Below are 21,340 nucleotides of genomic sequence, written 5' to 3'. Positions count from 1 at the left end.
CTCTCAGGCTGTGCCAATAGGGAGGAAGGTCCTTGAGCCGGTGGGCGAAACTGAAAAAGTGTCTCTTACACACTATTGGCAGAGGATGTAGACTGACAGGTATTTCCGCCCATCCGTGAGAGAGGCTACCCCTGATGTTTTGGCGCTCTACCAATGGGGAGGAGAAACGGGCTACAGGGCGGGTCAGTGCGCCTGAGTCTGTCCGTGTGAGAAGCTGCGGCTCGGCAAGGGCGGTGATGAGTGGTTCTTTGTGCTGGCTGCGCGCGGCCTCGCTGCTGCGTAGCGCCCCGCTGCGGTGGGGCGCGCGGCGCCTCGGCCAGGCTGCGGCCGGGGGCGGGGACGGATCCTCCCCTGCCGGCGGCGGTGAGGGTGGCCGGGGGTCGCGGGAGTCAGTGGAGCGGTTAGTGCGGGCGCACCCCGTGGTCGTGTTCATGAAGGGCAGCCCGGCCCAGCCCCTGTGCGGCTTCAGCAACGCCGTGGTGCAGATCCTGCGCCTGCATGGGGTGCAGGACTACCAGGCCTACGACGTGCTGCAGGACCCCGACCTCCGGCAAGGTTAGCGCCCGGGCGGGGGAGACACCCCCTCTCCGCTGTGGGGAGGGTGGCGGCGGAAACGTTCCATGTACACCCCCACATCGGGATCCACTAGGAGGTTGCTTTTCTGCAGGGGTGCTGAGCACCGGCCGCTCTAATTGATTTTACTGGAGCTACCGGTGCTCAGCACCTCCTAAGAATCAGACCCGTGGTGTTCGCTGTGGGTGAAGAAGTCACAAGGGGCTGGTACCGGGAGTGGGCTCTGCGTTTCATTGTCACTTCTCGGTGGCCTGAGCAGTAGCCCACCTGGGAAGCAGCTCACATTGTCTTTTGTAGAGGAAGGCTAGTCTGGGGGCTGGGAATCCAGAGACTTGGATTCTGTTCATGAGTCTGCTGCAAATGTATGATTTTTTTCCCTTCCCCTGATTATCAAAAGAGCCTAAAGAGGTTAAGTGACTGGATCTTACTGACTTTCAGAATCCTTCAAAAAAAAGATCTCTTCTGCCGTGTGGCCCACTTGTAAAATAAAAACATGTATTTGCATACTTCGCTTGAGTGTGCAAAAAGTAGTATAGATAATGGTTCAAGTGTACGTTGTATTGCTGGAAAACATCATCTTGCCATGATTTTATCAAATAGTGAAATTTTGTAATCTCTGACAATGATTCCAGAACCAATTAACATCTTGTTTCACACTGAGATCATCTCAGAGAGCCACAAGTGTATTCACTGATTATGAGAAGAGGCCCACACAGAGATGACAAGCTTTGGCAAGATTCTTTATCTTGGTCTGAGCAGCCTAGCCATGTAGCTTGTTTTCTTTGCAGATTGCCTCATGTTGCTTTTCTTCTTTTTCTTTCTTTCTTTTGAGAGCTTCTCAACTCAACTAAACCTGTGTGCTTATGGTTAACAGATAAAAAAGCAGCCCTGTAGTACTTAAAACTAACAGCATGATTTTTTAGGTGATGTGTTTTCATGGGACAGACCCACTTTTTCAGATCTGGAAATCTCTGAAGCTGTAGAGTTTAGAAATAAAATTAGTCACATACTAAATATCAAGTCCAGTGCAAGTACCATGTAGGAAGGAAAAATAGAAGCTATAAACAAATTCTGCCATGGTTTATGCACTTATATCTAAAATATGGTGTGTGCTGGTGGCAATGGAATACAGGAATATTTTGTGACTCACTGCTGTAAAACTCCTGAATAAGCTTCAGTAGGATAATAATTTGTCAGAATCATCACCTGAAGAAATAGGTTTCAGCTTGCTGACCGCTCCTTATTATATGCTTGACTGGAGCAATAGAAAGCCCTGAGGGATTGTGTTGGCTCATACAAAATAGGCTCATATTATCTTCCTTCCACTGAGTTCAGCTCTTAATTTGAGTTACATTACATTATGTTCTCTGTTTATGCAAATTATTTGCAGTCCTCCAGATTCTTAGAAACAGTATGGCTCGGAAGTTTGGTGAAATTTGAGTCAGATGTGGCACAGTTCAAAAATTATGTCTGAATGGCATCTCATTTTATTTTTGAACTCTGTAGTTTCAGAGGTTTCCAGACCTGAAGAAGTGAGTTTGTCCCACAAAAGCTCGTCACTTAAAAATCATTTTGTTAGTCTTTAAAGCACTACAGGCCTGCTTTTTTGTTTTTTGAAGATACTGACTAACGTGGCTACCGAGAAGTAACAAAAGATATTTTAGGTGATGAGCTTTTGTCGGGCAGACCCACTTCAGATCTGGAAATCAGATCTGACTTCTAGTCCAGCCCCCAGCACTTAAGACAAGGCAAAAGATTATCGTCCATGTTTGTCATCTGTATAAAATGCCTACCATTCCTAATAATAATACATAAATGGTGGGAACTAAAATAGACACTTAAATAGAATTGTCTCTATATACAAAATATTTTCCTAAGCTATTGTGATGAATTGTCAACGGATGTTTAAGATCAGGAGACCTGCACAACAACCACCAATCTAGGAAGACAAAAAAGCAGTCCTGTAGCACCTTAAAGACTAACAATATAATTTATTAGGTGATGAGCTTTTGTGGGACATACCCACTTCTTCTTATCTGGAGAATCCTGAAAACTGAGACCAAGAGAATTTAGAATTTAAATAAAAACTGACAAATCAGCTACATAGGACAGAAGGGGGAAGAAAAACAATTTCCGTAAGTGTCTGTAAAGTGGTCTGCTTAAGGTCACTGCAGATATCAAAGGTGGGGAAATTGTCCTTGTTATGCATAAGGTAATTGATATCTTTGTTGAGTCTGAGGTGATAAGTATCGAACTTGAGAATGAATGCCAATTCAGATATCTCCCTTTGTAATCTGGTGTTGAAGTCCCTTTGTTTTAGCATGGAGAGTATTCAGTCTTGGATACCATGACCAGTTAAATTGAAATGCTCCTGCGCAGGTTTGTGTATATGCAGTTTCCTGATGTCTGATTTGTGTCCGTTCATTGTTTGGTGAAGTGATTGTCCAGTTTATTCAGTATACATGGCAGAGGGGCATTGCTGGCATATGATGGCATATCATCAAAGGTCATCACCTAATAAATTATATTGTTAATCTTTAAGGTGCTACAGGACTGGATTTTTTTGTTTTTGTTTTGAGAATTTAGTAAGTACATTGGGGTGAATATTGGTAGTCTTTAATATTACACTTCCATTCATGTTCAACACTCTTTTTACTGGCAGCATTCTCATTGTTTTCAGTTGTAATTTTGCCCAAGGAAAGAGTAAATAGGGAAAGTTGAAAGGGGTTCTTAAAGAAAACTGACAGTAGGAAGGGGGGTGAGGACCAGACTTCACGAGATGAAACTGCAAATGAGAGAGAGAGAGAGAGAGAGAGAGAGAGAAAGTATTTTGTTAGTCACATGTAGGTAATCACAAAAAAGTACAGCCACTAGGAAAGTTGCTTCAAGTGTTGGAGTTACAAGAGTATAAGGAAAGGCTGTCTTTGTTAGGCCTGGCCAAAGTGTTTGCAGGGCCCAACGTGACATGCTGACAATGGGGCCTGGGTGGTGGATGCCATAGTCAGGTGGGGCGTGGGGCCCAAGCTTGCTTGCCTTGCCCTAAGGCTCAGCCTGAACGTAGTAGGTGTAAGGTTAAAAAATAACGACTGAAAATACATCAAGACTGTTTAAATTCTAATTCTTTTTTCGTGTCATTGATTGGACTCTTACAATCTGACATTTTTAAACTAACCACTGCTCCTTGGTTTCAAATGTAAATTACACCATGTTGTATACAGTGAACAAACAACAAGAAGTTCTGTGGCACATTATAGACTGAGATATTATGGAGCGTAAGCTTTCATGAGCAAAGACCCGCTTTGTCAGATGCATGTAGTGGAGATTACAGGAGTGTCTAATTATACAGGCTCATGAAAAGGAGGGAGTCCCAATCAAGACAAAGGCCAGACATGATAAAGTCAGTTCAGTCAGGGAGGGTGTGTGTGTGTATGTATATTTAGAATTAATGGTAGAGCTCTGAATCTTCCAGAGATCTCAAGTATATTCATGGAACTAAAAATCTCATGGTTGCGCCAAGATCATGATGGGTGGATGCATTGCAGTAGCACTCATTACTATCCTGTGCTTTCTATAACCCCATATTTCAATTTTGTCTGTAATTTGGTCTGTAAATGTAGCTCTGGGTTGAAAGGTGGCTAAAAGTGTTGGTTATGTATTTGTTTATCTTTTTAGATCTAGCCCTTGTTTGCACTGCAAACCGAACTGAGCTGTTACTGACCACAGTGCAGTTCAGGAGCAAGCGTTGTAATCCAAGACAAACTATTGAAATGCTGTTTGTATACATACATGTTCAGCTTAACAACTCTCAGTACAGTACCTGTTCATCAACATCGGTTGTTGACAGGCTTGTTTGGTTCAACCTAACTTTTAATGTAGGAAAGACTTAAGTGTTGAAACATTTAAAAATTATTTGATTAATATTTGAAGACATAGCTCATAAATAAAATCAAACTTAAGTGGCTTGTACCCAGACCTGAGTTTGAACTTCAACAGGCTGCTAAAGATGCTCACAATATTTGCAAGTGTATGGAATTGGTTCTGTGAAGATTTTCCAGATATTGAAAAATACTTAAGCTTTTTTTTTTCTTTTTAACACAAAATATGATGTTAAATACATAGTAGCACCAACTTCTAACATTATTTGCTCTTTTTATTTGCCATTTTAAGAATAAATGTGTATTTAGGGTGGAAGTAGGCATAACCAGGAGCTAGTCTACAGAAACTAAGCCACTCTCTACTGGACAGGGAAAGATGGAAGAAAATAGTGACAGAGGCATCAGAGACCAAGGGGCACTGAGCCCACGGTGATTGATGATGATGAGGTATACCCAACCCATCTTGTGTCAGGATGAGGAATTCAGAGTGGGGTTGTTAGCATACACTAAATGTTAGCAGTACAATATACGGATTTTCTAATGGTGCAGTTTTTAACTAGATGATGATAAATGCCTGCTTTATTCTTCACCTGTTCAGTTTTTGTTCTCATTACATTTATGGACAATAAAACTGCAAAGTATTTCATAGCAAAAATTTGCATTGGGACAGAGAGAATTTTTCCAGAGAGAGCATTAAAAGGAAAAATTTTAAGAAGAAAGATGTGGATGCAAATAAATAAGTCATAGGGAAAATTTCTAGAATATCTGAATAAATAGGAAATTAGAAATATATGGAGTGTAATTTCTGCCTTCTACATTTTCATCTCAAGTGAATAAAATGTATGTAAATGGGGCTATTTATGGTTACACCAGTACTTTAAAATGCTCTGCTGTGATTGTTTAAAATGTAAGCATATTAAAATGTCAGCCACAACAAACCTCAGAATTCAGTTTTTAAAGAATTAATGGGGGTGGGATTAGCTTTCTGTGTCCTCGTTGTTGGCTGTACAAACCATAATCTCACATTGCTGGAATTCAAACACTTCATTTTAAATATATAGTTAAGTTTGGAAATGAATAAGGGGATTTGGATAACCTGATTAGAAATCAGAAAGCAAAGCACTGTTGGAGGTAGAAATTAAAATGTATCATAGCAGCTAACTGAGCAAATGGTTTGGACAGGCCATGTTCTTTCAGTTGGAGAAAACAATTTACAACTGTTCAGCTTTGTACACTATCGTCTGGGAAGTACCTTAAACAGCCATGTGGCATCTTCTATAACATACACTTTATGTAGTACTGTTCTATTTTCTGAGACAAATTTAAAGCAATTATGAAACGCAGAAGGTCCTATAATTTTTAAAGAACTGTTTAAGATGTATATAAATAGAAATTATGTGGAAAAGACATAATTTGACTCCACTGTTTGATTGCAATTATGAATATAATCACTTCATAAGGATATACCTGCTATTATATTGGTATTTTGATTTATTGTAGCAGTTGAAAAATTGTTTTTTTTTTTAGAAAGTATTCTAGTCCTGCTGTAAGACAAGGAAAATTTAATTTCCCTATGTTGTGTATTACTTGGTCTTAACATTTTTCAGTCACTGTTTTGTTAGCCTGTACTTGGGGGATGTCTACTTATTGTGAGACATCAATGGCTTCAAACTGGGGAATGCCAGCTTAGTTTACATGGCTTTTCATAAGGGTTATTGTAGCAGACTGGTATTTCTGAACTTGTGATTCTGGGAACATTTCCACAGTGAACAGTAGGTGCAAACTATATCGTGTCACTGCCATGAATTTCACATCTGCTAGTGAAAGATAAAGCACTCAGAAATTCCAGGACTGTTAGAAAACAAGTTATCTAGCAAATGAATTTGCAATAACAAATGGTCTGTATAAAGGCAGTAAGAATGTGGGATTATTAAAACTCCTTGTGGGGAATACACGGGATACCATAATAAAATTTCCTATATAAATAGTATTGGAGAATGCGTTAAAGGTTGTTCTTTACTTTGCCTAATATGTCAGTTTACTACAGGGGTGCTCAGTGAGGGGTACACGTACTCTGGGGCTACACAAAGTCTTTCAGGGAGCTCATCCATTCATCTAGATTTTTGCCTGTTTCACAATAAGTTACATAGGAAGCGCTTACAAAGTCAGCACAAACTAGGGCTGGCAAACTATTAAAAAAATTCTTGAGATTTAATTGCACTGTGAAAAAGTAATAGAATACCATTTATTCAAGTATTTTTGGATGTATTTTACATTTTCAAATATGTTGATTTCAATTACTACACAGAAAACAAAGGTGCGTTGCTCACTAGGGATATTAAAGTTTAACTGGTAAGCTTCACTCTAAATGAATGAGCCTTACCAGTTAAACAATACAGGTTGGCGCATTCTCCTACCTGCTGCAGGCAGGTAGGTGGTTGTTTCAGCCCCACAGGGCTGCTGAGGACGAAGGCACTCCAGCCAGGCCAGAGTAGCCTTATCCACAGCAGCTCCAGGGAGGAGAGGTAGCTGGGGAGGCTGTGGGTGGGGGCCACACTGGCTCACCGGGAGCATCTTCACTCGTGGTGCACCCAGGGATGCTGTGGGTGGGAACTGCTCCAGTTGGGCTGCAGTGCACATGCCCTGAGCACTCCCAGGCCAGTCAGCTTCAGAACGGTGACAGCTCCGGCTGCACTGGAATGCACCCCCCCCCTGCAGCAGTACCGCAGGCAGGGACACTTCAGCTGGGCCAGAGAATCCTCAGTTCCTGTTGCACTACAAGCAGTCCATGTCTGTGGTCTCCCCAGCTACCTCCCCCACCTGTTTACTCAGTTAACCAATTAAATGGAATTTTATATCCCTATTGCTCGCTTTATAATCTAATTTTTATTACAAATATTTGGACAGTAAATAAAATTAAATAGTATTTTCAGTTCACCAAACATAAGTGGAATGGAGTTGTGGGCTATAAAATTTCACATTTATTTTGTTTTTTGAGTGTGTTTATGTGACAAACCTACATTATAGAGTTGTGCTTTCATGATAAAGCAGTTACACTACAGTACTTGTGTGAGGTCAGTTGAAAACTACCATTTATTTTATCTTTTTTACAGTGAAAATATTTGTAGTGAAAATAATTAAGTGAGAACTGTGTCCTCAGTATTCTGTGTTGTAACTGAAATTAGTATTATCAAAAACGTGTAAAAATATCCAAAATATTTATTACATTTTAATTGATATTCTGCTATTCAACAATGTGATTAACTGTGATTAATTTTAATTGTGATTTTTGAGATAATTGCATGAGTTAACACTTATTAATCAAAAACCCTAGTACGAGCTGAAATTATAATTTTATGGTAAGAATGAGAAAGTAAGGAATTTTTCAGTAATAATGTCCCATGACACCTGTCAGGGATAATCCAAGTTAGGGATATTAACAGTTAACCATTACAGAGAGGTAAGTCTCACCCTAAACAGATGAGGTCATTGGTTATGGTTAACTGGCCTGGTCTGCTGTGGGCCTGCGGTAGGGCACTCTGGCCCAGCTGGAGCAGCCCCTATCTGTGGTGGGGAATGGGAGCGGGTGCTCCAGCTCAGCTGCGGTAGAGCATCCCCCGCCCCCACCATCTTTTCCTCCCATTTAATTGGTTAACTGATTGAACTTAACATTTAACTGGTTAACTAATTAGACAGGATTTTACATGTCTAATAAGATGGTGTGTAATCCTTCTGCTATGAGGGCAGTGGAGTGGACTTGATGACCTCTCAAGTTCCCTTCCAGTTGTATTATTCTCTGATTCTGTGAAACTTTTTTGTATTTTTGTATCTTATTTACAAGCAAGTAGTTTTTAAATGAGATGAAACTTGGGGGTACTCAAGACAAATCAGGCTGCCTGGAAAGTTTCTACTGCTCAGATGATCTTCTCTCATCTCCAGGAAATGCAAGCATGGTACTTGCACAGCTTCTTTTTAAAAGTAACACTTGGAATTTCTAGATCTAGGTAGGAGAGAAAACAAACAAAAACAGAAAAATTTAACGGAATATGATTAATTCTAACTCTTCAGGAGTAAGCAGGACCAATTGCCTCAAAAAGAAGGAAATGAGTGTTAAAATCTGCTGAAGTGGTGCCTCTTACTTTCCATGAATTCCAGTATATTTGAAAATTATGGATTTAACCATTTTTTAATTTATTTTCTGGTGCAGGAATTAAAAACTACTCCAACTGGCCTACCATCCCTCAAGTATACCTTAACGGTGAATTTGTTGGTGGCTGTGACATACTCCTTCAGATGCATCAGAATGGAGACCTAGTGGAAGAGCTTAAGAAGTTAGGAATCCGCTCTGCACTTTCGGATGCAGAAAAAGACCAAGACAAAAAATAAAACAAGCAAGATATTTCATTTTAAAAGATGCTGGGACAATGTTAAAGAAAATCTTAGAGAGATAATTATTACCAGAAAAGCCTTCTCTATCATCTGAAAGGAGGCATCGTTTTGTACTGACGCTGTTTGTGTAACAGTAAATAAATAGTAGCCATGGTACAGTATTTCTGGTATTTTGGTTTAAAGATATTCTGATGTGAAAATATGACTACAACCACTGCATTGTAATTCAAATGTCTGTGGAACTGAAGTAGACAAGCAGACTACTTCTACTTATATTCTTTATGTTGATTCTTCTTGCCTGAGGCAGGAATAAATGAAAGATTGTAGAATATTATTTTTAAGGCTCTTCTATGTATATCACTTGGCTTGTGCTTTGATATATGAACCTATGTTTATAGTGTCTGTAGCATTTTTCCAGAGAAGCAAAAAAGCTACAATCGAATAACTGCTGTTATTCCATATAAACACTTGACTATAGGACTTCTTGGGAACCTGTAAATTTGTGCACTTATGTAACTTACAAATCTGTTTCTAACAGCTAGAGGAAAACAGTAAGATTGTGAATGATCTATGAAATACACCTTTATTACTACAGGCAAAAATAAACACACTAACAAAAACAAATGATATATTGGTCATTATTGTTTTGTTTTCCAAATGTAACTACTGATAGCTTTTGGGAGACTTGGGTTTTAATGTAATTTTCTATTCTACCTCGTCCAGAAAGGGCCTTAGTTTGTACACTTCACCCAATTTGTCTCTGTTGTTAGTGTTCATATATGGAAATTCTGTAATTTTTCCTTATGGACGAGCGAGTGGAATAACTAGGGAACCCTCAGTATAATCTTGTACTTGTCAGCAGCTACGCTACTTAGCACCACTGACAAATATTCATTCCTACTTGACTGACCGCTGTGCCACAAAGTGTTGTTCTCAGATATGAAGTAAACAAATGAACTGTTTCTTCTAGGTACCAGTACAGAAGAGTAAGATCCTCTGGGCATATGGCAGAACTGTTTGCTGAATTTTCTGTTTCCTGTGGAGTGTCAGACTCCTCTGGTTATGCAGCATATCTGAAAAAATAGCAAAATAAAATCAGTATTCCCTCAAGACCTGCTGCTGCTTAGTTTTATGAGAAAAAGCAGCATTTGCCTATGGATTGAACACATGATCTGAAAAAAATTTTGTGATTGTGTTGTGTACGTTATTTTGATATACCATAAAGAGTAATGAATTTGATCAGTTTGTGTTGAACGTTATTGAGCATTGTTTTACTGTGGTTAGCATAAAATAAGATCCAATCTTTGTGTGTGTCACTTAGGTTTTATGATTGTCATAGCACTGCCATCTCTTAGATTGTCTTCCCATTAGACCTCCATCTAACTAACTGGTTTAACTTGAGGCGTCCCTCCTTGGCGTATCTCTTAGGGAAAGGTCAGGACTTCTTATTTTGTTTGTACACATTAAATGGGATAAATAAACTGAGGTTAGGTAGTAACCCCTTTCAGCAATTTTGATGCAAGAGTGTGTAGAAACTTTTACTTTAGGTAAGTATTTGTATTGGCTTAAATTCAAAGATGGCACTTTTAACATGAAATAAGAATGTCCATGTAGAATTGCACAGAAATAAAGACGTGAATTTACAGATCTTGTGACCTGTTTGTACCAGCTGGTAGAAATCGTGGCAGAAAACCCCTTCTTTCATCTCTTGTACTAAATAATTCAAAAACAAAATTATCCCCCCTCCTTCAGTTTGTTCCTATTCTGGATAAAGTGTCTGAATCACTAGCCTTACTTTGGCTTATAGTGCCCCAAAATAAATCCAGTCTAGTTCTGTTGGAACTAAGGGAATGCGGGGTGGAATATAATTCCATCAATATCATGGTAATTGGAGATGGTGGAGAAGAAGAACGCCACAATATTGCATATGGGTGTTAGTGTAATTTATGGACTGATGACCCATAGATATAACTAACACCAAAGTCTTCATTTATGAGACCACTTCTTCCCAATCAGAAATATGGGGTGGTCATGGAGATTGAGTGCACCAATGCAAACTTAGGCCACCATTCTTGTACTCCTCTCTCAAGACAGACAATACTTGATTCAATGTGTGTTTAGTCTCAGAATTGACCTAAACATTTCAGCAGCTTCTGGATATGAAAGAAATAAATTCCTCAGCCTATTTTCCATTTACATTGAGTGTGAAAATCTATCCAGGAGGCAAGTGGACACTTCACATGTTACCTAAACACTCTCTTCAAAGCTCAAAGGATTTTACCAATTCTCACAAAAATAAGTAGGGCAAAAGGACAAACAAGTACAGAGGTGATTTGCCAGCCATCACATACTGCATTATCAACAAAGCTAGGAACACTATATAGACATCTTTATTTCCCAAACTTTGCTCTAGTGAATAGACAATATTTGTTTTTACCCAGTAGAAAAGTTTCAGGTGAAGTTGAAATATTTAATTTTCTGCTCTCGCATGGAACCTGCAAGGAAAACACAAAAGAGGAGGACCTCAGACAAATGGAGAAGGTCTGCTGAGATTGAAGGGCAGGAACTGGGGTTCTCCTGGAGCTAGCTAGAAGTTTTGTCCCAAGACAGAGGCTACAGCAGGTAGGAATAAGGCGGTTTCAAAGTTGGTGGGGTCCTTTTGAAAAGGATCCCTCTCTGGATGAGCTGTGCAGGAGTGAAAAGTGGCAATTTTGAAGTGCCATGGCTGGCAGCATGCTAATGAGGTGCTGAATATGCATTTCAGTGCCTCATTAGTATTCAAAATGGACATTAGCAAGGCTATTTCGAAGATTTCTCTTAGCGTAGACACGGCCAGAATGAAGTGAAGACTTGTAGATGACCTGTGATCCATGCAGAGTGCAAGGCTGAAGAACTAGTAGTAGTAGCAATTGTCATTTTGCCTGCATTCTTTGGTTGATACACATGCTGAATCCTCATATTTCTGTTCTCACCCATCAACCACCATTCCATTTGTTTAAAACTAAGCCCTTTTCTCAAAATATTTTACATTTTATAAATAAAAGGGTGGGGTAGATACTTTCTAAAACAGCCACTCTTGTTTCACTCTTGTTTTTTTTAATGTTCAAGGGCACCTGAACTGCAAAGTTTGGATGCAGATTTGATTAGCCTGAGGTGGGGCAGTTGTTTCAGGCCTGTCTTGTATTACAATATTTATCCCCTCCCCTTAAGGTTTAGTTAGTACTTTTCTTCTTCAAGATGTTTTACACATATTAATAGTGCCAACACTCCCTGAGAGCTAAGTAAGATTATTATTAACCTTGTTTCCCATAGATGGATTCTGAGGCAGATGGCTTGGGACTACCAGAAACACCCCAGGGAAGCTGAACTGGAGCAGAGATTAGACCGGAAGAGTACCTGATTCTGTAAAACATGCTTTGGATATTTTACAGAAATGCTGTCTATACAAATGGAAGCCAACTAGAAATTTATTGCTAATGCTGGTATTGAGGCATGCATTGAATAATGCTTGATATGAACCAGTAGATGGTGCTGTTTCACTGAAAAAGAATAGCTGATGTAACTGGTGCAACCAGACTTCTTTTAATGAGTTCTTGTTCTCAGCTTTCTATTAGAATAGCATAGCACTCTTCAGGGTTCTCTCTCTTTTTTTAAATATATCAGTGTGAACCATTAAATATTCAGTATAATGATATTAATTTAGTTTTGGGGTCAAATGATTCTGCATGCTCAAGGAAGGCCGCACTGGAAAGTGAAGATAAAGAATAGTCCACAGAAAGCTATGTGGGGAAAAAAAATCTGGGGTTGGAAATCTCCACAGCTAATTGTACTCAGTATAACTGGATGAGAACTATAATATAAGAGCCATATGATTTTCTTATAGTGGCCTAATTCACCTCAGTGAGTTTAACAAATTAAAGATATGGGAGTGCTTGTGTTTCCTTTACAGAAGTTCTGTGATACATTGTCTGCAGGTTGCTATCAGATGATATACCCAACTCCAACTTAAAATTTCTCTGTAAAATAAGCCTAAGAGTCATCGTCTGAGGCTCTCTTTCTAGATGTGACAAGGACAGGAGTGTTTAACACACGATGTTGAAACAAATATGTCATCTCATCATTAAATAGCACACACTCCTTGTTTGTGACAGTTTAAAATCATGATCAGCAGCCCGATTTGGAAAGTGGGACAAGGAATAGTAGCTTGCAAAGCTTGCTCAATTTCTCTGTGACCTTTTGGGGGGGACAGGTTCCTGCTTATTGTGTATCTGATCTGTGTTTCTGAGTAGGATATTTGCTTTGAGCCAGTGTGCTGAATAGACACTTGAACTGCGAGCTCTGGAGAGTGAAGTGTCTCATTGTGGAGTTTCTAGATACTTTTTGCATTGAATGTGCCATACAAATTTTGGCTACATTCCAGAGTTTCAAGTGGGGATGATTCTTGGCTCAATCCATGTAAGCTCTGTGTAGTCTTGAGTATGTTCTGTAGGAAAAGTTATTTCTCTCAGCAGCAAATGGTACCTTATCTGCGAGGTTCCACATTAGCAGCCTGTGGACCTCTGACACCCAGCGCCACAATGTTGAGTGGAAAGAGAAAGCAGATGTGTTAGTGAAAACAAGGCCTTTTAAAGAGAGGGAATGTAACCCCTTCTGGGTGCTCCCTATCCCATCGAAAAACAAGCTGGGTAGCAAGGACATTATCCAAATATTAAATGTGCACAAATCGTACAACACCTCAGCTCGCCAAGGGTGTGCATTTTCCTTCCAGTCTTCGCTAGGGATTTGTGCACAACAGAGCAGTCATAGAAGGCCCCACTTTCACCTTGACCTGGTTACAAGGAATGTAAAAGCCTGTTTAATGAGTTGACCAGGTGAACACTAGGTTGAGGCCACCCACAGGAGCTGTTCTGGCTGGCTGGAGCATCCCTGCCTGTGGTGCTGCTCTGGGGAGGGGCTGCATCAGTGCAGCCAGAGCATCTACCTCCCATCTGCAGTTGCTTAGCCTGAGAGCACTAGGGCTAGGGACCCTCCAGCCCGCTCAGAGCAGCTGCTGTCCTCAGAGGCCCCAGGCACAGCACTGGCAGGGACAGTCCAGCTCACGTGGAGCAGCCCCTGTCTGCAGTAAGGGGGGCCACTCTACTCTGGCTGGGCTGGAGCAGCCTCCCCAGTGACCTCCCCTCTGGGTAGCCTCAGTTTGGGGCTGCTCTGCCCACGCTAGAGTGCCCCCCACCTGTGGCAGCCCCGTGGGCCTGGAGAAACTCCCTGCCCATGCTGGGTGGTGGGCTGCTCCAGGCCCTGTCCATTAACTGGTTAATCATTAACATCCCTACTGGTCACTCATCAATAATCAACACTGGGACAACCTACATATTCAGAGAGGTGGGGTGTGAACAATGGTCCTCTAGCCCTCATACCCAGTCCTCTACCATTTGAACTGAAGGAGAGCTCACACACCTGGTAGCAGGACTTGTTTGTGTGCAGCAGTCACTTTCTGTCCAATCCATCTAGCCCCTTTGGAAAATAGCGTACCTGAATCAGGCCCCGTTGTCCTGTCCTGAAGGTCAGACAATTAGTGAATCTAGAGAATGTATCTCTTTAAGTGCACACCAATAGACAAAAAAGTTTTCAGCTGCACACACTGATCACTGTTCTTGTATATGGCCCTGGAATGATTGGTGTTCTGTTGGAGAGGGAGTCCAAAGGCAGCATCATACCAGTGTTGCTTCTCCTCTTTGGCTCTGCACAATCCCGAGTTTAAATTTGGCAATTTTAATTTATGACAGGTGCAGATGGCTCCCAGAGAACAGTTCTGGTAGCCATTTGATCAACCAGGCATGGAGACACCCCCCATTTCCCCCTGTGACTTCAATTTCATTGGCCACACTGTGCAATCTGGGATAGGAATGTTGGATGAGGTCGGTTCTATGCCTGCCAAGGAGCTCCCTGGGAATCCTAGTGGCCAGATTCTCTAAAAATAGGATTGATTTCTCAGGCAGAATGCCAAGTGCACCAGACAATGGGGTCACTGAGAATTTAATTTTCAAAGGCTTGTAATTTTCTTAAGAGATTTTATTGGTTTTTCTTTCCCCCTGTGTTTAGGTCAGTGTGTACTTTGCTATGCTGCGTGCCACTTTGTGCAGTTCAGTGGTTACCCTAGTCACAAAAAGCTTAGAGGTTTTCTTTTACAGTGCAGTGGGGAGGAGGGTGTTTCTTTTTCTTTCTTTTCTCATAACATAAGTATGGCTTAAAAGATTTTGCTTGAACTGTTTTTTAAGCCATTTTGGGATAGAGACCAAATGTCACAAACTTCAGTTGCGAGTGAAAATGGGGTTAAAATGAAAAATGTTTTGCATGGATGACAACTGGATCCCACCTTAATAAACCTTTGCTCTGGCATCCCCACTATCTCATTGGTGGCTTTTAACATTCTTTGCAGGATTCTATGTTGTATTAGGTTTCATTTCGTAGCTAGTTTGCTTTCTTTCTTCTCATTGTCCACACAATCTTGAACTTTCGAATTGGTACCTAATGTGGCAAGGTTACCTCTTTCTTTTTTCTCCTTCTTTTCTTCTTGTTCCAATTGTTATTCGATGTTTGCCCAAATTTGTTTGTTTCATTTTTTGTTTAGTCTTTCATAACTTCGCAGGAGTCTTTATGAGGCCTCCAACTGCTTTACAAAGGAGGCGAGTATTGTCAGCTCCATTTTATAGATAGGGAAAATGAGGCACATAGATAAAGTGATTTGTCCAACATTATTAGCAGAGCTCCATCTTCCATTATGGCATACATGCTTATTTGGCTGCCAGATCATTTAAAATTGTACTAGAAATCTTGTAGAAACAGGCTTTCTGTTGGGAGTTCTGGGACTGTCAGGCTGGAAACATCACAAAAACTGACTATCTTGTGGTAGCTTGGTGCTTCCACTTCCTGGGTCAAGGTGCACAGAATGGAAAATATGGTGACATTTTACAAGCCCTTGGAGGTTGTAGGAATGGAAGGTAGTAGGTACAGTAAACTCTTCCCTGTCCATCAGCCACGGAACTGGGAAGTTGCCAGATATTCAAATATTCTGAATAATAGAGAGGTATACCTAGCAGTGCATAACACTAAATAAAAACAAAATTGGCTATTAAGCAACAAACAAAAATGTATGTAAAGTACTTTATTTACCAACAACAATACTATTGTACAATGTAAACTTACACCATATTTGCTGTATGTATTTGTATTTACTTTCACTTTACTATACTTATGGAAAACGTCACTAAAATTTACATGTGGTTAAAATGCCGGTTATGTGAGAGTTCTGGATGATAGAATGCTGGATATGAATGAATTTACTGTAGTATTTTGTTCTGCACTGCCTCACCCATCACTTGCAAGAGAAGGGTGTTTGGAACTGGGAACTTTCTTACTTAACATATAAGATGGATGCTGTAGCATCAAAAAATGCAGTTTGGTGTACCATGTAAATAAGCCCTTAGATGCAAGTTAATTTCAACAGGAGGACATCAAAGCATGCCAGGAACTCCATACAGTGAGTTAGTGGGTGGTATGTTAGTGTACAGATTCACACAGTGGCTTTCAATGTTCTCACATACTGTGCAGACAAGTCCTAATCTTAGCTATACAATAGACACTGTCACTCACCCTCTACGCCTCAATGGCTGTGGCCACACTTGGACAAAACTTCAAAATGGCCATGCTAATGGCCAAATCAAAGAATACTAATGAGGCGCTGAACTGAATATTCAGCACCTTATTAGCATTCACACACTTCTGGCCACACCTTACCAGCCCAGGCCACTGCTCCCTGCTGCTGCCTGTAATAAGGTGTATGACCTATTGTGCTGTATTTACAAAGCTTGCCTTCAAAAATTAAATGTTTTCCACAGAATCTTTGTTTATATTGAAAAGACGTCTTTAACTCAAAGTTTTTGATATAGGCTCATAGATTCAGCATATTTTTTTAATTTAAATGTTTTATAAGTTTAGGCTGTAACATATTTTATACTGAATTCAGATTTCATTTTAAACAGGTTTATTTTTAAAAAGAAGAAAATATGCTGTAAATAAATCACAACAATCCAAATAATTTTATGTATTCATTTTCAGATGAATCATTAGTTTTTTTCCACCCTTGGGATTTGGTCATTGGATTATAATTGTGGTTTTTTCAAGCTAAATTTACATCTTAAAGTGTGGCTATGTCTCTATATAAGCAAAATTAATAGTAAATCATGCAGAGTTAGGGCAGACTGCTGGAGATATTCTAGCTTTTTATGGGTGTAGCCTACTACCCGGCGTGAGAATAAATAATATTGCTACGTTTTGAACTATGTGTTCCTAAAGAGAGGGAACCATCTGATTGGCAGACATCAACATTGTAATATTAAGATCAGGCATTTTATAATGCTAGGTAAAATTTCCAACCAGGTTGCATTTATTTAACTAATTATTTCTCTGCTGACTCAAGCAAAAATGGATATTTGGTTTGATTCTAAATCATTATCTGCGGAATATGAGCATCAGGAACCAACCGCTTAAGAGCATCTTCAGCAGTACCTGGGGAGTGGGAAAGAAATCCAGTTTTAAAAGGGGCTGGAGCCTAGCAGACCAGGCTTAAAAAACATGAATTGCTTGGCCCTCAGTAAATACCTTACACTTGGAATGAAATTCAGCCCTCATATGCAAGGCCTGTTCAAGGCTTCCTGCATCTTTTGGGGCCTGCGGAAGGGTCTATAGAAGCACCATGGGGTGGCTTCAATGCTGTTCTAGAACTGACAGGTCCATAGTGGGAGGCCAAATGAAACAGAGTTTGAAACGTAAAAACAACTTTTCCTTGCTGGGTTTTCATCTTCCACTCTTTGGAAATGCAGTGGAAAGTTTTATTAAGTCTCACAAGATCAAACTGTTTGACTATTATTATTTGCAGACAGACACACTGAGGCAGAGAGGCTGAGTGACAGTCTCTATCGTGTATCGAAGCTTAGGGCTTATCTGCGCAGCTTGTGAGAATACTTTATAAGAATCCTGGATGCAGGGACTTCATTTCCACTCAGTGGCTGGCATGTTAAGTGTGCCATTGAATAAGGAACAAAATGGAGAGAAAACAGCAGTGAGTTGTCTTATATTTCTTGGGGAGGCTCTCTTTCTGCTCCCTGAAACTGAGAATGAACTTCTTTATTTACCCCATCCCATTCCCAACAACTTTGGCAGACCCATAAGACAACAGTCTTGGCTGCCCTTTATATTCCAACTCCCACCCCACCTTGCTTATCTAGTCCCATGAAAGAGAAGGTGGCTAGACTCACCTAGAAGAAATTCACTGGAGAGGGCACAAAGGGGCCCAGGCCCTCCTGCTCATGGAGCTCACCTTACAGGTGATAAATCAGTATTAGTGGGAAGGGCTTTCTCATTCCCCAAACTGTCCACATGAGACCATGTTCAAAAAACATGAGATAGGCCCCCAGGTGCCAGGAGATTGAATTGAAAGTCATGAGATTTATAAATAATGAAACTTTTTTTCCAAAAAATCTTTCACATGTAGTCAAGTCACATTTGCAAACTTTTTTCTCTGTATACAGACAGCTAGAAATGTATTTTTGTTTGTAAGTGTCAGCTGAGATTTTTCACGTAATCCCTTGCCGCCAGGAACTGAGGTGTGACATAGAACCTCAAGTATACTGAGATTTGTGATAAAGTCATAGCAGCTGGTAATACTATATCCTGTGTCTACATGACAAAAATAATGTTGAAGTTGCTTACGTAAGCAACTTTGAAGTTGAGCGTCTACACACACCCTATTACGAAGTTTGTAGGGCACTACTCCATTCCTGGGAATGGCGTAAGGACTTTGAAGTTGGGCTCCCTCCTTCAAAGTTAACTTCAAAGGAAGGGCAAACGTGTGTAGTCCCTCTGCTGGCTACTTTGATGTAGTGCCTTCCTAGTGTAGATGTATGTATGACTTCTTGCTAAGGGAATCTCATTCTCTGCAAACAACTATCACTCTTAGAATGGAGTTGGACCAGCTTAGGAGGGTCAGCTCTTAAATATGGTAGAGAGACAACTGGTGTCTACTCATACTGGGGGTGTCTACATTAGGAACAAACTTTGTAGTTAACTTTGAAGTAGTCTGCAGAGAGTCTACGCATGTTTTCCCTTACTTCAAAGTTAACTTTGAAAGAAGGGAGCCCAACTTCAAAGTCCTTACTTCATTCCCGGGAATGGAGAAGTGCCCTACTTTGAAGTTTAACTTCAAACTAGTGTGTGTGTAGGCACTCGACTTCAAAGTTATTTTTGTAGTTTAGACACGGCCATTGGGATGAGGGCAGAGTGATGGCAGTGGATTCAGCAGATACTACTGAGCGTGCTCAGACTGCGAGCATCCTTGATGCAAGTCAAACAGCAAGTGTGGGGAGAGTATGTGACCCTGCTGATACAGCCAGTAACATGAAAGTTTGGAAATAGAGTGGGGAAAGAGACCATAGAGAACCCAATTATGCAGATCCAGTGGCCTTCATGTTTCCTGCCAAGTGGGCAGAGTGGCAATGATAATGGGTAACTATCCACCTATCAGTTGAAGTAGTGGCTCCATTGCATCTGACCACATATTAAATTCATTCCACCTCATTTCTTGGTTATTGGCAGAGCAAAGCTCATTTGATTGATCTCTCCTCTAGTCAGAATACAGTCTTCCAGGAGCGTTACATAGACTCTGAATAAAATACATGTGATGTTAGGAGAAATTTGCATTTAATCTTCAGCAAGGAAATGAATACTCTCTGTCCCAGTGAAGGTTATTTGGTATTTCCCTCCATCATACACATCACGCCGATCTGAATACAACTAAGAAAGGAAACATAAAATACGGAAATTACAAAAGGGGACGGGAAGTGAATGCACACATTTTTTCTTAAGAAGACTTATTTCACTTCTCTGATCTCTGTTTGAAAAGCCCAAAGAGTCTTCCATGAAGATAGAATCAGAGGGTCGGAAGGGGCCACAAGGCTCATCCGGTGTAGTCTACTGCTGAGATTCAGGATTACTTGTGGCTAACCCTTCCAAAACAGTGGCTATCCCACCTCCCTTTGAAAAGCTCCACTGAAAGGATGTCTGCAATTTCCCTAGGCAGTTGGGTCCATTGTTCTTACAGTTAGGAAGTTTTTTACGGAGATTTAATCTAAATCTGTACTACTGTAGTTTGAACTCATAGCCTCTTGACCTGCCTTCAGTGGAAAGAGAGAGCAATGTTTCTCCATCTTTTTTATGACAGCCTTTCAAGTGTTTGAAAAGCATTATCATGTCCTGCCCCTACCCCACTTTATCTCATGTTCCAAAGTAAACATCCCCAAGTTCCTCAGACTTTGCTTCTCTGGCTTGCATTTCATCCCTTTGATCATCTTTGTCACTTGCTTCTGTCACTGCCTTTCTATACATCAGTGTCCAAAACTGGACACAGTATTCCTGATAATGGCTAACCAATTCTGAGTAGAGCAGTATTATTACTTCCCATGATTAGCATGCTATGCCTCTGTTAATGCAACCTAAAACTGAATTGGCCTTTTTCGCAACAGCATCACATTGTTGACTCATGTTGAGTTTGTGATCCACCACAACGCAGTGTCTTGTCAGCAGTGCTGCGGACAAGCCTGTTATCCCCCATGCTCTATCTCTCAACTTGCTTTTCTTACCTGGGTGTGATGCCTTACTTAGTTGAATTTAATTTTGTTGTCTATAGCCCAGTTCTCCAATTTATCAACATCCATTTGAATTTTAGCTCTATCCTCCAAAGTGTTTGCAGTCCCCCATAACTTTGTGTCTTCTGTTCCAATACTAAAGTCATTAATAAAAATGTTAAACAACACCAAACCCAGAATAGACTTCTGTGGAATCCCAGTTGAGACCTCCTTCCAATCTGACATCATTCCATTAACAGTTACTCTTTGTTTGCAGCTCTTTAACCAATTATGTATCCTCTTAATGGTAGTTCTACGAAGCCTTCCTTTCTCCAGTTTAGTTATGGGAATATCATGTGGAACTGTGTCAAACACCTTCTGAAGTCCAGTTGTATTATGTCCACCATATTCCTGTTATCCATCAGCTACCTTGTCAAAGGAGGAAATCAAGCTGGTTTGTCTGCTAGTGATCACTTCTTGATCCTCCAACTATTTGTAAACTGATTATTTTATATACATTGCTCTAGTAGCTTCCTGGGTGTCGAAGTCAGGCTGATGGGTCTGTGATTTCTTGGCTTCTTTTTTTCTCCCTTTTAAAAGATGGGCACTGAGATAGCCCTCCTGGATGGCAGGTGAAGGCACAGCCAGGGAAGGCAAGCCCCAGCCCCACCCCTTCAGCCCCACCCAAGGTCCCTCCCCTTGCACCCCTGAGGCCCCATCCCTTCTGCAACCTTTCTTCCCAGGTAGTCAGGGAGCTGGGCTGCTGTGGCATGATCCTCACCCCTCCCCAGCAGCCAGGAAGTGGGACTGCTGCACCACAGCTCC

The 21,340-nt window shown here is 40.7% G+C and overlaps 1 protein-coding gene across 1 annotated transcript; it reads left to right on the top strand.

Annotated features, from left to right (window-relative positions):
• The first annotated feature begins 183 nt into the window (after positions 1-183).
• GLRX5 (glutaredoxin 5) lies at positions 184-9,464 on the top strand. Its single transcript, XM_074998726.1, has 2 exons — positions 184-555; positions 8,656-9,464. Exons 1-2 carry the CDS (start codon positions 237-239, stop codon positions 8,832-8,834), a joined length of 498 nt encoding a protein of 165 aa, XP_074854827.1. The 5' UTR covers positions 184-236; the 3' UTR covers positions 8,835-9,464.
• Positions 9,465-21,340: the final 11,876 nt, after the last annotated feature.

Source organism: Carettochelys insculpta, chromosome 6, assembly GCF_033958435.1.
Source record: "Carettochelys insculpta isolate YL-2023 chromosome 6, ASM3395843v1, whole genome shotgun sequence".
Classification (NCBI taxonomy): Eukaryota; Metazoa; Chordata; order Testudines; family Carettochelyidae; genus Carettochelys; species Carettochelys insculpta.
Note: the sequence above shows the minus strand (reverse complement) of the source record. Positions and strands in the feature narration are given on the sequence as shown.

What these genes read in the sequence shown, in the direction of transcription:
- GLRX5 (XM_074998726.1), top strand. Translation starts at nt 237, where the DNA reads ATGAGTGGTTCTTTGTGCTGGCTGCGCGCGGCCTCGCTGCTGCGTAGC. An exon ending in GGACCCCGACCTCCGGCAAG is followed by an intron (nt 556 to 8,655) that starts GTTAGCGCCCGG and finishes TTTCTGGTGCAG; the next exon opens with GAATTAAAAACTACTCCAAC.